At 37.5% G+C, this 18,238-nt stretch overlaps 1 protein-coding gene across 1 annotated transcript; it reads left to right on the top strand.

The window, feature by feature from the left end:
- The first annotated feature begins 1,064 nt into the window (after nt 1-1,064).
- Nucleotides 1,065-16,356, top strand: p2rx2 (purinergic receptor P2X, ligand-gated ion channel, 2). The gene is made up of 12 exons (XM_055198449.2): nt 1,065-1,312; nt 2,323-2,458; nt 6,895-6,966; nt 7,065-7,140; nt 7,236-7,332; nt 7,404-7,484; nt 9,911-10,049; nt 10,144-10,274; nt 11,552-11,642; nt 11,733-11,798; nt 12,687-12,764; nt 15,534-16,356. The coding sequence occupies exons 1-12, from the start codon at nt 1,173-1,175 to the stop codon at nt 15,627-15,629; spliced, it is 1,203 nt and encodes a 400-aa protein (XP_055054424.1). The 5' UTR covers nt 1,065-1,172; the 3' UTR covers nt 15,630-16,356.
- The last annotated feature ends 1,882 nt before the right edge of the window (nt 16,357-18,238 follow it).

Raw genomic sequence — 18,238 nt, forward strand, 5'->3', positions numbered from 1 at the left:
TCAAATCTCCAAAACACACAAAACACTTTTCTTTAATAAAACCATGGTTAACACCGCACACTGAAAAAATGTTATGTTGAATTGACTTAATTTTATTATGGCAAGAAGATAAATTAATTTATCTATTTTTTAATTTGAGTGTACTTATAATTTATCAATTGAGTGTACTTATATTTTATAAGTAACTTCAGATGTTATATATTTATAATTATTTTGAGTAGAATTTACTAAATTTTTTATGTTCAGTACACTAAAATTAATTATGTTCAACCAGATCAATTTAATCGTTTAATTTCTACATACTAAAATGAAGTTTAATCTAATCGTTATTTAATCTCTTATTCTATTTTAACTTTCCACATTTAACGGCCACATTATGTTGAGCAAGTAAGAAGAGACAGCAGGTCCCAGTACTGGCATAAACCCAGATTTTGGGTTTAAAGCACACTTTCTAATTATAAGAATTTTTTTAATATAGTCTACCGGTGACATGATTTACCTTTTAAATGGCAATTTACATTTATGCATTTGGCGGATGCTTTTATCCAAAGTGACTTACAGTGCATTACAAGGTATACATTTTCATAAATATGTGTGTTCCCTTTATCAGTATGTTCAATCCCATAACCTTTTGCACTGTTAACGCAATCCTCTACCACTGAGCTATACATGTTAATATAAACAGTACATGCATGGATCCGGAACCATCCCTGCATTAATTCACCTGTCTTAATGCATAAAGCGGCGGTTTCCCGGGCAGTACTAGGCCTTATTTATATTAGGAAACAAATTTTACAAAACAATGTTGATATATGTTACGATATGTCAGTGCAAGGTGTTTTTAAATTAAGGCAGTTCAAAAATGCATTTTAGTCTGGGACAAGGATGAGACCTGTCTGGAAAATTGGCCTTAAATGTATTAGCATTTCATAACCTTTGTATTTAAATAATTATTTTGTTTTTATTAAAATTATGTTTTATTTTTCTGTCTGTGTGGCTTTATTTTATTGAGAGCAAACATGAGAGAGAGAGAGAGAGAGAGAGAAACAGCGTGCGTGTGTGTGAGAGAGAGAGAGAGATGTAGTACAGAACTTGGTGTCAGCATACACATCAGTTCAGTGGTGAAGATAAGGACATACATTCTGCAGGAAAAACAATATTTTAATTTTAAAATGGGTTGCCTAGAATTCCTCAAAGACTTTTTCTTAGGATTTTGGGATTATGAGACTCCAAAGGTTATGGTGGTGAAGGATAGAAAACTTGGAGTCATATACCGAGCCGTACAGTTCTTAGTCATCACATATTTTATTTGGTAAGTTTTTCCAACATATTTTCTTATATCATAATAACTTAATAATATTTTTTTAAACAATCCTTTCCTTTTGTGACGTCAGTACAGGCATCCTTCAATTACAAAATAGAAAATATTTGCCATTGTGAATATACATTATTGTAAATAATCATGACTTCTGTCAGTAATATAGCTGTGGTTCTCATAGAAATGAATTTCAGAACAATACCACTGAAATATGAAACCAGTGAAGTCATTTCATAATCTCTGTCTCTGATGGTACTGCAAAAACCACAGAAATGCTTTAGCAGTAGTTTTGACAACAACAACATTTCTTTAATACGACATAAAAACTGCAGTACTCTTAAAGAAGTGATGATAGCTGATACAGCACAAAAGTATAGTATTACATTGACAAACCTGACTCAAACACTTGGGATGTTAATATAGTTATCTTTATCTGAAGCGGTTTCCTGTTTCTAATGTATGAAATCCAATCAAAACCATAATTATGACACATTTGCAACAATCTGGCTCTAGATTGATAGTGCTGACATTAATATTCTGTCTATATTTAACACTTTTCTCTCTATTGTATACTCGTATTTTATTTCTACATATACTATGCTTTTGTATAAGGGATGATAAACATCTTTGTCATCATATGCGTAGTCGTAAACCCATGAAAAAACATTTTAAATAGTAATGACCATTTTATTTATTTTTTAACTGTTCCTTTAAGTAATAGAGGTGACGGATACCTTTAAATAAGAGAGAGATGTACCAATATATCGGCCAATAATCGGTATCGATCGATAAACGGCATTTTTCATACTATCGGCAGATAGTTTAAAAACAGCCGATAGTCATGGCTGATAAATCCTGTCAATCAAAAGAGAACAGGACCAGGCAATACATTTTAATCTTCAGAATTTAGTTAATGCAAGTTAATTAAATTAATTTGTATCGGCATCGGTGGAAACATTTAACATCGGTGCATCTCTAATTTATATAGTATTTTATCTATGCAGGTATGTATTTATCATTCAAAAAGCATACCAGGAGACGGAGGACCGTCCAGATAGCTCAGTCTATACGGAGATGAGAGGTGTGGCCATGCTGGGAGACAACATTCTAGACACGACAGAATATGTCCAACCTTCTGAGGTGACACTGTATAGAAAAATCCATTAGCATCTTTCACCCGCCAAGGGTTTTCTTTAGAGTTAAATCCAAAAATACAAATCCATTTCAGCATGAATTGTTAAAAGTGGTAACAAAGTTTGTTTTTTACCACTCAGAAGCTATTTATACCTGAGCTTCACTCGATAAATGCTGGGTTATTGCTGGGTTAATAAGGGACAAACCTAGCGATTGGGCAAAATTCACCCAGAACGTGTTTATATTTGACTCAACAATGGGATAAACCAACCCAGCATGTGTTGAATTACCCAAATTACCCTTTTTGACCCAACATTGGGTTGAAATTAACCGAGCATTTTTTGAGTGCAACCTTTTCAAATGACCTTTTCGGCATGAGCAATTTGAAGCAGTAAAATGACATGTTTTACTTAAACCAGGTAGTATAGTTTTTAACGCACAAGCCCTGTTTTTAGAATGCCTGTAGGCAGTGTTGTAATACTCGAGACTCTGTCTTGGACTCGGTCTCGAGACCATATTTTAATGGTCTTGGTCTTGTCATGGACTCGTGAGCATTTTGACTCGGTCTCGACTCGTACTCAAATAGATTTGGAACCGGACTTATTCTCGAGTCCACATGAGTCCCTTTTAATATATATATATATATATTACTTTTTCTTTAAACTGATGAAAAATTTACACAAACAGTGATTGGTGATTTTTTGCGAGCATCAGACTGACGCGAGGTAAGATGGTCAGACCTGAGGAGGTTTTTGCATTGCCATGACTTTTACCTCATGGCAGTGCAATAAAACGCACCCGTTTTATTGCACTGCATTAGATAAGCCGCTGTTACCCAAAATGATAAGACGGTGGCGCCAAAACACAGAGTGGCACTACACATATTTTTCTCAGACCCAACTTTATGTGCACTCGGTCTTGACTCGGACTCAACCTTTCTGGTCTTGGTCTTGACTCGGACTCAACCCTCTCTGAACTCGATCTTGACTCGGACTCAACCCTCTCTGGACTCGGTCTTGACTCGGACTCAACCCTCTCTGGACTCGGTCTTGACTCGGACTCAACCCTCTCTGGACTCGGTCTTGACTCGGACTCAACCCTCTCTGGACTCGGTCTTGACTCGGACTCAACCCTCTCTAGACTCGGTCTTGACTCGGACTCAACCCTCTCTGGAATAGGTCTTGACTCGGACTCAACCCTCTCTTGACTCGGACTCGACCCTCTCTGGGCTCGGTCTTGACTCGGACTCAACCCTCTCTGGACTCGGTCTTGACTCGGACTCAACCCTCTCTGGACTCGGTCTTGACTCGGACTCGACCCTCTCTGGACTCAGTCTTGACTCAGACTCAACCCTCTCTGGACTCTGTGTTGACTCAGACTCAACACTCTCTGGAATCTGTGTTGACTCAGACTCAACCCTATCTGGATCTTGCTCAGACTCAACCCTCTCTGGACTCTTTGTTGACTCAGACTCAACCCTCTCTGGACTCTGTGTTGACTCAGACTCAACCCTATCTGGACTCGGTCTTGACTGGGACTCAACCCTCTCTGGACTCGTTCTTGACTCGGACTCACTCAACCCTCTCTGGACTCGTTCTTGACTCGGACTCACTCAACCCTCTCTGGACTCGTTCTTGACTCGGACTCAACCCTCTCTGGACTCGGACTCACTCAACCCTCTCTGGACTCGGTCTTGACTCGGACTCAACCCTCTCTGGACTCGGTCTTGACACGGACACAACCCACTCTGGACTCGGTCTTGACTTGGACTCACTCAACCCTCTCTGGACTCGGTCTTGACTCGGACTCAACCCTCTCTGGACTCGGTCTTGACTCGGACTCATCCCTCTCTGGACTCGGTCTTGACTCGGACTCAACCCACTCTGGCCTCGGTCTTGACTGGGACTCAACCCTATCTGGACTCGTTCTTGAATCGGACTCACTCAACCCTCTCTGGACTCGTTCTTGACTCGGACTCACTCAACCCTCTCTGGACTCGGTCTTGACTCGGACTCAACCCTCTCTGGACTCAGTCTTGACTCGGACTCAACCCTCTCTGGACTCGGTCTTGACTTGGACTCAACCCTCTCTGGACTCGGTCTTGACTCGGACTCAACCCGCTCTGGACTCGGTCTTGACTGGGACTCACTCACCCCTCTCTGGACTCGGTCTTGACTGGGACTCAACCCTCTGTGGACTTGGTCTTGACTGGGACTCAACCCTCTCTGGACTCGTTCTTGACCCGGACTCACTCAACCCTCTCTGGACTCGGTCTTGATTCGGAATCAACCCTCTCTGGACTCGGTCTTGACTCGGACTCAACCCTCTGTGGACTCGGTCTTGACTCGGACTCAACCCTCTGTGGACTCGGTCTTGACTCGGACTCAACCCTCTGTGGACTCGGTCTTGACTCGGACTCAACCCTCTGTGGACTCGGTCTTGACTGGGACTCAACCCTCTCTGGACTAGGTATTGACTCTGACTCAACCCTCTCTGGACTAGGTCTTAGGTCTTGACTCGGACTCAACCCTCTCTTGACTCGGACTCAAACCTCTCTGGACTCAGTCTCGACTCGGACTCAACCCTCTCTGGACTAGGTCTTGAATCTGACTCAACCCTCTCTGGACTAGGTCTTAGGTCTTGACTCGGACTCAACCCTCTCTTGACTCAGACTCAACCCTCTCTGGACTCTGTCTTGACTCGGACTCAAGCCTCTCTGGACTCGGTCTTGACTCGGACTCAACCCTCTGTGGACTCGGTCTTGACTGGGACTCAACCCTCTCTGGACTCGGTCTTGACTGGGACTCAACCCTCTGTGGACTCGGTCTTGACTGGGACTCAACCCTCTCTGGACTCGTTCTTGACTCGGACTCACTCAACCCTCTCTGGACTCGGTCTTGATTCGGAATCAACCCTCTCTGGACTCGGTCTTGACTCGGACTCAACCCTCTGTGGACTCGGTCTTGACTCGGACTCAACCCTCTGTGGACTCGGTCTTGACTCGGACTCAACCCTCTGTGGACTCGGTCTTGACTCGGACTCAACCCTCTGTGGACTCGGTCTTGACTGGGACTCAACCCTCTCTGGACTAGGTATTGACTCTGACTCAACCCTCTCTGGACTAGGTCTTAGGTCTTGACTCGGACTCAACCCTCTCTTGACTCGGACTCAAACCTCTCTGGACTCAGTCTCGACTCGGACTCAACCCTCTCTGGACTAGGTCTTGAATCTGACTCAACCCTCTCTGGACTAGGTCTTAGGTCTTGACTCGGACTCAACCCTCTCTTGACTCAGACTCAACCCTCTCTGGACTCAGACTCAACCCTCTCTGGACTCAGACTCAACCCTCTCTGGACTCAGACTCAACCCTCTCTGGACTCAGACTCAACCCTCTCTGGACTCTGTCTTGACTCGGACTCGACCCTCTCTGGACTCGGCCTCGACCCTCTCTGGACTCGGACTCAACCCTCTCTGGACTCGGTATTGACTCGGACTCGAATGAGCTGGTCTTGAATACCACACTGCCTGTAGGGGGCCTTTGATAGATCAGAATATGACTTTTTGCATCGTCATCAGTAGGACTGGGTATCGATTCAGATGTTCCAGATTGTTTCGATTTCGATTCACAAGCTATCAAATCGATTCGATTTTTTGGTTCCGATTGTCGGAACTATTTTTATATTCAATTCTCGATTCAACTCGATTAACATAGATTTACTACTTATATTTATAAAAAAGAACAGTAAACATAAGTTTACATGGGTAATTAATTAATAAAAAGAAATTAAGAGCCACAAACCTGTATATTAGAAGACTAGAATTAGATCAACGTTAATCTTAGGGTCAATGTTTGTGGAAATAAATATGAAAAAAAAAATCGATTCGTGGCCTTTGAGAATAAATTTTGAATCGACCACATAAAAAAAGATGAATCGAAAAATCACTTTTTTTGCACAGTCCTAGTCATCAGTGTGTGTGTTTCCTGGGTATTGAACCCATGACTAGGCATGGGCCGGTTACCTGTTTCAAAGTATACCGAGGTTTTAAACAGTCAAGGTTTCAAAACTAAAATGTTCTGTGATACCGTATGAGCTGTGTTTATACAAAATGTATGTGATTGATTTGATGTTTACATTTAATAAACATGAAAATATTATATATTTTTTGAAAGCATAGTACAATTTAAAGGCTTTACATGGCATTTGAAAATAACACATTTTAGTGTTGCAATGGCAATACCTCAACACCGTGAAACCATGTTTTTTTTGCTAAAGGTTAACATACCACCAGAATCTTATACCAGCCCATGCCTACCCATGACCTTGTGGTTCTTATGAAATGCTCTACCAATTGAGCTATACCCAGGAACACACCATAGTCACTATTGTGTGCCTACAAAACAAACTACATCCTTTTCAACCCTGTTTGGTTTTGATGTGCAGGGTGGTGATGTCATCAGCACCATACTTAGAAGAGAAGTGACACATAATCAGAGACAGGGCACGTGTGCTGAGGTGAGCACTGAATACGAAACAGCTTTATATCTTTACATAAAGACATTTACTTTGATTTGTAAAAGCTATAAGCTTACGTGTCCATTTTTTTTTTCCAGCATTATGCTGTCCCCAATGCAAAGTGCAATAAGGATTCTGACTGTGTTCGAGGGCAAATTGATTTTGGTGGTCATGGTGAGGTTTACATTTATAATGCATATGTACAGGCATGGCAAAATCACTTTTGGTTTACACAATATGGTATTATATCAACCCTGTTTTTTGGACAGGTCAGAGGACTGGACGATGTGTACCCTACTACAACTACACATTTAAGACCTGTGAGATTAAAACATGGTGTCCCATTGCGGAATATGCTGTTATTAGGTACTGGGGTTTTACTGATTGTTAAAAAACAAAAACACAAATGCACTAAAAAGTGTTTTCTGTTTCTTTAGGGAACCAGCTTTGGAACAAGCGATTAATTTCACGGTGTTCATAAAAAACGCCATCCATTTTCCCAAGTTTAAAGTTCTCAGGTTTGTTCGCAAGTCTTTGTACATTTCACATGTATAATTAATGCTGGCATGAATTAATTCTAAAATTACATTTATGGATTTGGAAAATATTTCAAGGTATCAGAACATTACAAGGCATACATTTTTGTTCCTTTGGATCAAACCCATCACCTCTTGCGCTGCTAACACAATGCCGTACTATAACTTTCGTTTTTATGTGGTTTTAATTGATATATGTGCCCCTGGACCACAAAACCATTTATTTATCATGGAAATGGATGTTTATGAGTCCAAAAACTGGGAGATTTTAAAGCGAATACTTCGTTTAAATAATGGTCTGATGGGTCTATGTAATAAAAGGTGCGGGCAAATGTGCCATTATTGGGTGTGTCCTTTAAAATGCTAATGAGCTGATTTCTGCCCTAGATGGCAGTGCCATGGTTGGATAATGCAGATTAAGGGGCGGTATTATCCCCTTCTGACATCACAAGGGGAGCCAAATTTCAATTACCTATTTTTTCCACATGCTTACAAAGAATTGTTTACCAAATCTAAGTTACTGTGTTGTTCTTTTACACATTTTCTAGGTTTAATAGAAAGGCTGTGTACAAAAATATAGCACTCTTAAAGCTTGTCCCCTTTAATATCCTAATAATTTTTGGCATAAAAAAAAATCTATAATTTTGACCCATACAATGTATTGTTAGCCATTGACAAAGATTTACCTGTGCGACTTATGACTGGTTTTGTGGTCCAGGGGCACATACAGTGCAGGCATTTTTAAATGTTTAAACATTTTTATATACAAAATTAAATGTGGTTGAGTTGATTTGTATATACAAGTGGTTCTCAAAGTTTTTTGGTGCCCCCTCTTGTGTATGGTTTACCTTGGCGCAGCCCCCCCAAAAGGAAATGTGTGACAAAAATATTATGCTATGTATCGCTGTTGGTTAGTAGCCTTATTTTTCTGAGGTTTAATTAATCAGAATTTATGAAAAATGTATATATTTTCTAAAAAATGTAATAAAACTGTGTCCCCCCGGCACCATCTGTCCCCCAGTTTGAGAACCACTGATATATACGGGTGATTCTCACGAAAACTTGGTTTTAAAAATGTCAAGCATGAAAATGTAAAAATTGCTTAAATTAACTTTTTTTCCCACCAGACATTGAAAAACAAAGTCTGGAGTAAATGGGAACATTAATTTAAAAACTTTTACTTATCATTTAACACTTTTTGTAACATAATTAAAAAAATTAGTCCTAAAAAATCTCATTACCGCAACAGTCAGAAAACATCAACACTGACATATTTTCAAAATGACATGACAAACCTAAAAGAACATAATTTGGAGATTCTGCACATGCATTTAAAATCAAAGTATTATGCTTCTATTCATTAAATTAACATTTAATAAGCATCTGTTGCGGTAATGATAATCAAAATGTCGTGTAAGCATTCTGACAAACAATATTTCAAATTAACTGTAAAAAAATTATCTTACCTGGTAGCCATCTTGAAGTAACTGGTCCATGTGCTTGGTCACTCAAAATCAAACTTTATTAAAATTCTGTATGTGTGCTTAAACTGTTCTCAAAAAGTGTTGCGGAGGATGAGAAGATCAGGCATGGACACATTATTTTCCTAATTTTTCTTCATTATTATTATACATGAATATTCAGTAAATATTTTTTCTGTCATCTAAAGTAGTCTAGCAAAACATCCATTTATTTTTTTTTCTTAATATTTTTGTGTTAATTTGTTTAAATTACAACATAACGCATGTTCAAACACAGCCGGACACATTGCGGTAATGAGAATTTCAGCAGAAAATGAGATAAAATTTACAATTATAAATTCTTATGTTGAAATCACACATTGTGCAAGGTAGAACACAGTATTGTGTTAATTCTGATGCTTTTTAATGTTACTATATTACACATTTTAAAGCTAAAATCATTAGTGCCGTGGTGTTTCAATGGTTTCGTGGGAATCCCCCATACAGTCTGCTTCTTGCCGATAAGGTGACCCCCCATATCTCCTTTGTGTTGTTTTATTCTGTTGATGACTTGATTATTATTATTATAGACGGTTTCATCGGACGCACGTGATACACGTCTGGATCCTAACTTTACTTCCGGTTTCGTTTTTTTAATGGTCTGACTAGTTGCTAAACGGATCTCTTGAACATATGCCTCGTCGAAAATAACACATGTTTTGGTGTCCTAGGTAATCTATGTGTTGTTGTTTTTTTGCTTGTTATATAAATAAACTACATTTGAAGTACCTTTGTGGTTATTTATTCTTAGCGGACAGCCGCTTCTTTATGTTGTTACTGCTGAAACCGTCTATACAATTTGCAAGAATATTACCGAATGTGCAGATGTGTTTTAAACTTTGACTGCCTGTTATGCTTCATCTAAATAGTCCATAATTTCATCCACAGGGGAAACATCAAACCAAACAAGCCAAAGAAACTGACACGGTGCCATTATCACCCAGAGACCAACCCTTATTGTCCCGTGTTCAGTCTCGGCTTTATCGCAGAGCAGGCCAGAGAGAAATTCAGTGAACTTTGCAGAACTGTACGTACAGTAAGCAAGCTTTCGTTCATTTTTAACAGCTACTTTCTGCATTCGAAGAATTAATATATGTGTTTTTAAATGTCTATATTGTCAGGGTGGAATAATCGGAGTGTTTATTAATTGGAAGTGTGATTTTGATTCGGATCCTTCTGAATGCAAACCAACATATTCGTTCAGAAGACTGGATCTGAGAAAAGACCTGCCAACCTCAGGCTACTACTACAGGTAAATGGGTTACAGCAGGGATGAATTTCCAGTAAAACTTGTCTTTTATAATGACGTTCAATTTATAAATATGCAGAACAGTCCTTCCAGCTGAGTTGTTTTGTGATTGTTGCGAGCAAAAATCCTTGATCTTGATGCATGTTTTCTTAAAAAATTAGATGGAATATGCAGGATATTTATGCAAATTTATGAGATGAAATTGCGGAAACTTGCAAAAATAATGGCGGGGAACTTGCAAAAATAATGGCGGGGAACTTGCAAAAATAATGGCGGGGAACTTGCAAAAATAATGGCGGGGAACTTGCAAAAATAATGGCGGGGAACTTGCAAAAATAATGGCGGGGAACTTGCAAAAATAATGGCGGGGAACTTGCAAAAATAATGGCGGGGAACTTGCAAAAATAATGGCGGGGAACTTGCAAAAATAATGGCGGGGAACTTGCAAAAATAATGGCGGGGAACTTGCAAAAATAATGGCGGGGAACTTGCAAAAATAATGGCGGGGAGCTTGCAAAAATAATGGCGGGGAACTTGCAAAAATAATGGCGGGGAGCTTGCAAAAATAATGGCGGGGAACTTGCAAAAAATGTCTGCAGCTTTTCAATGATTTTCACGTCACATAATCACGTCACTTCATAACGTTCCCATGGCAATGGGGGACATGGCTGCGCTTGTGTTAAGTAAATCCAAAATTTTTCAACTTTCTGCTAAGATATACATGAATTTTGCTACGAAAATGCAGGGATTATGAAATCATGCAAGCCCCACATGTTTTGCGCACGGAAAATGACCATTTATGCTGCAAAAGTACGCTGTATTTGAAAAAATGCAGCCCCCGCATAAATATGCGGCTGATTATGTGTTGAATGCGATCGCATAACCATGTTTTTCTGAGGGGACTGATTTATAGTCTAATGGACCATTTTAATATAAAAATACTGTACTGTAAGTATTTTTTGAATTTAATGCTTTTACATTAATTTCATTTTTGTTTAAATAACAATAATTTACTACTAATAATCTGAATAGATCATAATATTTATAAAAATGAACCAATTGTTTAATCATTAAAACATTAAGTCACAGCCAACCATTATTACAGAATACATTTCAATAATTTTATCACAAAAAACAAGCAAGTATTGTTTATCAGGTTTAAAAAATAGATTTTGTCATACAATGTATATTTATTATGTTTTAAAGTGACACCTAAATATGCCGTACTTTATTTTGACTCTTGAGTATCAGTCTACTGAAGGATTTATCTTTATGCTCAGGTTTGCAAAGTACTACAATAAGGATGGCGTAGAGTACAGATCACTCATTAAAGCTTTTGGGATTCGCCTGGATGTTATTGTACATGGACATGTAAGATCATACAGGAAGTACAATAATCGTCTATTGACATAATGACTCTCTCTATAAATCTTTTATTGAATCAGTACGTTCTCTTTACAGGCGGGAAGATTTAGTTTAATTCCAACCATCATCAACACGGTCACGGCTATGACATCAGTCGGAATCGTAAGTTGTAGTGTATGAATGTGTATTAAAAACATGGTTATTTTGGGTTAATGATGAAGCCATTTTAAGACTTCGATGACAGATATAGACATCTCACAAATTGCATTATGGGAGGGATCTCAGATTTCCTTGGGCAGTGCTTGATCTAACGTAACCCAGATTGAAAGAGGTATTTGAGGGCCCATAGTTCATCTTGAATCAAACGATTTTGTCCTGATTGTCACTACTAAACACATCTGAGCTATACTGTGCGACAAGAAATGGTCCTTGGTTAAAGGCAAAAGAAATGTAAAATTGACTCCATTGACTTTCGTAATACACACTTTGGGTCTTACACAAATGATTCATTGTTGAATGTTATTGTAAGAAAGATGCAATTCTCTCAAGAGTTTTGCAGAGTAAGATGTAAATCCTAAAATGTTTTTATGGAGGAGCAGAAGTGCCACTCACTTACACATAAAAATGGCTCATCAGTTGAATGCATTTTAATTATGTGGCAAATTTCCACAAATTTTTATTATAATAGCGTTGGAGGGGGGGTGTTTTAAAAAATGAGTCGAAAGTTTATTGGATGCCTCACATGTAAACAGTCCAATGGCATTTTTTTTACTCAAAAAAGTAAAGTATATGGAAAAACAAAAAAGAAACACAATTACCAAATGCTTTTAATGCAATTAAATAAAGAATAAATTTTTTTTACTACATTTTAAAACATGAATAAAAAGTTTTAAAATGTCTATTCATTTTAAAAATTGAATTATTTACATTTTTATGTTTGAATCATTACATTGATCCTTCATTTAAATTTTAACTGTCACTCCTATTTCTCGATATGTTTTGTGTTGATTTTAACTTGAATCTAACATTGTCTCCCTTTTTCTCATCTAGTGCTCAATCATCTGTGATTGGATCTTGCTGACGTTTATTGATAAAAATGAAGTTTTTAGTGAGCATAAGTTTGATGATGTGAGTAGAGCAGAATGGAAAACAATATTTGTGATTAGAAAGTTATTACTATGAGGGCCATTTGTGATTTTCGAAAGATTTTTCGCTAATATCCGTTACAACAAGGTTTAATTTTTCATTTTCAAACAGAATGTAACGTTAAAGGACAAGTTCGGTATTTTACACTTAAAGCCGTTTTCAGATTGTTTATGATGAAATAGAACGGTTTTGACTGAAATTTCGACATTTGCGGCTGCCCCGAGAATTTTTGGGTGTTTGTGTTTCAGCCTGCTTTTTGTTTTCTTTGGTCTGTTTTATGGTGAAGAAAAGGCTTAGCTTCGGAATTACAGGATTTGACCTATTTTTCCAAACGCCCCACACCCGTACATTCTTCCGCTGAGAGCTTGAATAATAGACACTCCAGCCCAGTTGGTGGCGCTAATCCGCCATTGCCAATTGCAAGAATAGAAAACAAAGTTCCCGACGCGGAGTAATACCATACCTCACAGCACATCTAATACAAGTCAATGGAGTTGGCAAAAACTACGATAAAACCTGTTGGAATGCGTATTTTGCAGTGATTTTTGTGTGAGCATATCAGTGAACACCCCTGACCACTCAGTGAGTTTCACGTCTTTGTAAACGAAAGTTTAATGCATTTTAGGAAGGATTGTTCTAGTGCACCATTAAACCCATTGGAAAGGTAGGAGCTGAAACACAAACACCCAAAAATTCTCTGGGCAGCCGCATATGTCGAAATTTCAGTCAAAACCGTTCTACTTCATCATAAACAATCTGAAAACAGGGCTTTAAGTGTGAAATACCGAACTTGTCCTTTAAAGGAACACTCCACTTTTTAGAAAATATGCTAATTTTTCAGCTTCACTAGAGTTAAACATTTGATTTTTACCGTTTTGGAATCCATTCAGCTGATCTCCGGGTCTGGCGGTAGAACTTTTAGCATAGCTTAGCATAATTCATTGAATCTGATTAGACCATTAGCATTGTGCTAAAAATAACCAAAGAGTTTGAATATTTTATCTATTTAAAACTTGACTCTTCTGTAGTTAGATTGTGTATTAAGACAGACAGAAAATTAAAAGTTGCGATTTTCTAGGCAGATATGGTTAGGAATTATACTCTCATTCTGGCGTAATAATCAGTGACTTTGCTGCCGTAACATGGCTGCAGCAGGCGTATTGATATTACGCACTGCCCGAAAATAGTCCCCTTGGTTACTTTCAATAGCAGGGGACTATTTCCTGTTTTTCCTGCAGCAAAGTCCTTGATTATTACGCCAAAATGAGACTATAGTTCCTACCCATATCTGCCTAGAAAATTGCAACTTTTAATTTTTCCGTCGGTCTTAGTACATGATGTAACTACAAAAGAGTCAAGTTTTAAATAGGAAAAATATTGAAACTCTTTGGTTATTTTTAGCACAATGCTAATGGTCTAATCAGATTCAATGAATTATGCTAAGCTATGCTAAAAGATCAGCTGAATGGATTCCAAAACGGTAAAAATCAAATGTTTGACTCTGGGGGACCTGGAAAATGAGCATATTTTCTAAAAAAAAAAGAAGTGTCCCTTTTACGCTATATTCTATTAACATTAAGTAATGCACAATGAACTTACATGAACAAACAATAAACAATTTTGTATATATATATATATATATATATATATATATATATATATATTCTTCATTGTTAGTTCATGATACCCAATACATTAAATTATGTTAAAGGAATATTCCATTTTCTCAAAAGAAAAATCCAGATAATCTACTCACCACCATGTCATCCAAAATATCGATGTCTTTCTTTGTTCAGTCCAGAAGAAATTGTGTTTTTTGAAGAAAACATTGCAGAATTTTTCTAATTTTGATGGACTTTAATAGAACCCAACATTTAATACTTGACTCAGGATGTAGCGGTTTTTTTCAACGGAGTTTCAAAGGACTATAACAATCCCAAACGAGGCATAAGGGTCTTATCTAGCGAAACGATTGTCATTTTTGACAAGAAAAATAAAAAATATATACTTTTAAACCACAATTTTTCGTCAAGGTCCGGTCCAGCCCGATCTAACGTAAATGCGTAGTGACGTAGGGAGCTCACGTGTTACATATATAAAACGCACATTTGCGGACCATTTTAAACAATAAACTGCCACAAAGATATTAATTAGTATCAGTTGACATACAACAACGTAGGAACGGTTCTCTTTCTCAACACATGTAAACACTGGGGCGGAGTTTCGCGTTCGTCCTCTGTGACCTCTTGACGTGATGACGTATTGCGGTGACGTAGTGGGGTCAGCTGGCGCATCACGACCGGATCTACACGACGAGAAGTTGTGCTTTAAAAGTGTATATTTGTTATTTTTATTGTCAAAAATGACAATCGTTTCGCTAGATAAGACCCTTATGCCTCGTTTGGGATTGTTTATAGTCCTTTGAAACTCCGTTGAAAAAAACTGTTAAGTATTGAATTAAGTATTAAATGTTGGGCTCTATTAAAGTCCATTAAAATTAGAAAAATTCTGCAATGTTTTCTTCAAAAAACATAATTTATTCTCGACTGAACAAAGAAAGACATCAACATTTTGGATGACATGGTGGTGAGTAAATTATCTGGATTTTTCTTTTAAGAAAATGGACTAATCCTTTAATGAATGAGTCTGAAAAAACATAGAAGTTTTTAAGATCACAATTGTGCATTCGGTCTTTTCACTGCTGTTGTATTAATATCATGCAAATTAAATTATTTTTTTGTGTTTTTTCAGATATCTAAACAATCCAGCCCACCAATAACAACCAGCCTGACGCTTACATCCTATGGCTCCACCCACTCTGACCTCTCAGATGGCGTGCCTTTGTAAAGCACCACCTCCCACAACCGAAACTACTTTACTGACGCCACGCAATGCCAAGATGAGTAAAACTTAAAGCGTAACTAAACCCCTGGTCAGAGGCTGACTCCACCCACTGGCAATATTTGAAAAAATGCAAGAAAAGTGGGCAGATCCCAATGGAGATAGAGGGGACGAACTAAGCTCGTACCAAGCATGTGGTGAGATCGTAACAAGGGCGTGCTGAGCTTGAACCTGCTTACGTCACGAGTTACTTTTTGGACCCAACATCCAATAGGAAAATTCAACTGCAGTAGCCACCGTTCAACCTGAAGAGGGCAGCACTCCGACGTTTTTACACCATATATTGTAGTATTGAAACACTTTATATCCAAATGTCAAAAAACTTACTAAAATCAATGAACAGCACTAATAAAGCATCATTCTTACAGATCATTAACTAAAAAAAGTTGGTTAAGGGTTTAGTTACTCTTTAAAGAATATTTTTACATAAAAGACTTGGTCTGAGGAACAAGCATGTGTGGAATAGTCATCTACAACACAAAATGTCACATTGTTCAGTTCAGCTTCAGACTCGCAACATTCAAACCACTCATCTGTTAATCAAAGCTTCAATAAATATTAAAGCAATACGTGTATTGTTTTTTTTTTACTATATGCACCTAGTTTGCTTCTCAAAGCATGTTACATCTTTAAACAAAACGGTAACACCGCTATCACAAAATACCAAGGAGAAAAATGTATTAAGGCTATTTTGAATTTTGTGGTGACAGAAAAACATTTCTGAGAAATGCTTCACGTATCACACACCATCTGAAAGAGGATGAGGCTTCTTCAAAGAGAACCACTCAACACTGCTAACCTGATAACAGCTCCTCCTCTGATATTGGTTACAGTAATGAGATTTAGGGAAAGAGAGACTGTGTCTGCCCAGCCCTAAATGTGATTAATAGAAACATATTGATTTTTGCAGCTTACACTTTTGAGGTTTATGGATCAGCCTTTAAGTAAAGATAGAGGGTGTGTATAAGACCTCATCTCCCCAGACAGGACAAGAGAGAGACTGAAATTAGATGCTAAAGAAAGTGGAGCGCTGATGCACTTTACTGCAGTACCGTGTAGCTGCTTATCTGTATAAGACAACATAGTCTTATCTAAATGCCTTTTAACACCTTTTATTTCCGTTGCAAACCATTAAGACAATGTTAACTCATAATTACGAACCAACCATTGATCTCATCTCTTAACTGATGGCTGGAGACTATGATCATTTTTAAGGAGACAGTATGGCGTCTTTGATCCCATCTTTATTTCATTGCGAGCAGATAATTATTTCATTTAGCGTCCATATATTCATCAAGCTCAACTTTCAATACCCTTTCCAGGAAATGAATCACAAATCAACCCGTAACTTATTCCCTGGGTAGATTTGATTGTTTTGATAGAGTGAATTTAGTTTATTGCTAATAACTGGGGTTTTGAACTATAATGAAACGTAAACAACGGAAACGTAAAGTTTAGCATATACTCGGGTAAACATTTTTGGTAGGTTAAGACCATTTGCTTACAAAACGGAAAACAAAACCACTTATAAGTCGCACAGGTATATTTTCAGCAATAGCTAAAAATACACTGTATGGGTCAAAATAGTTTTTTTATCCTAAAAATTATTAGGGTATTACGTGAAGTTCATGTTCCTTGAAGATATTTTGTAAATTTCCTACTGTAAATATATTAAAATGTTATTTTTTAACAAATCCAGTTACTAAGGACTTCATTTTAAAGGAATAGTCTACCCTTTTGCCATATTAAACTATGTTATTACCTCAACCTAGACGAATTAATACATACCTATCTTTTTTCAATGCGTGCACTGTACAGCGCGTTGTGAATGTGTTAGCATTTAGCCTAGCCCCATTCATTCCTATGGTACCCAAAAAAAAAAGTTTTGTTTTGTGGCACCATACTTACTGGTATAACTCCTCACGTAACAGTCTTTGAATAGGGAAAACACGGAAGTGTTTGGTGGCTTCCCTGTTTGGTACCATAGGAATAAATGGGTCTAGGCTAAATGCTAACACATTCACGACACACTTTACAGTGCACGCATTGAAAAAAAGATAGATATGTATTAATTTGTCTCAGTTGAGGTAATAACATAGTTTAATATGACAAAAGGGTAGACTATTCCTTTAACAACTTTAAATGCAATTTTCTTATCGATTAATCGCGATTAATCTATAGCAGAATAAAAGTTTTTGTTTACATTATTTATGTATGTGAACTGTGTATAATAATTATGTATATATAAATATGCACACATTATACACAGTTCACACATATATATGATGTAAACAAAAACTTTTATTCTGTTATAGATTATTCGCGATTATTCGTCATGCATCCCTAACCCACAGATTCCAGATTTTCAAGTAGTTGTATCTCAGCCAAATATTGTAATATCTTAACAAACCATAAATCAATGGAAAGTTTATTTATTAAACTATTCAAATGGTCTATAAATTTGTCTATGACTGGTTTTGTGGTCCAGGGTCACATATTATTGATCCTTTTAATTAGGGCTGTTAAAAGATTAATCACGATTTATTGCATACAAA

The sequence above is a fragment of the Misgurnus anguillicaudatus genome, chromosome 22 (genome assembly GCF_027580225.2).
Source record: "Misgurnus anguillicaudatus chromosome 22, ASM2758022v2, whole genome shotgun sequence".
NCBI lineage: Eukaryota > Metazoa > Chordata > Actinopteri > Cypriniformes > Cobitidae > Misgurnus > Misgurnus anguillicaudatus.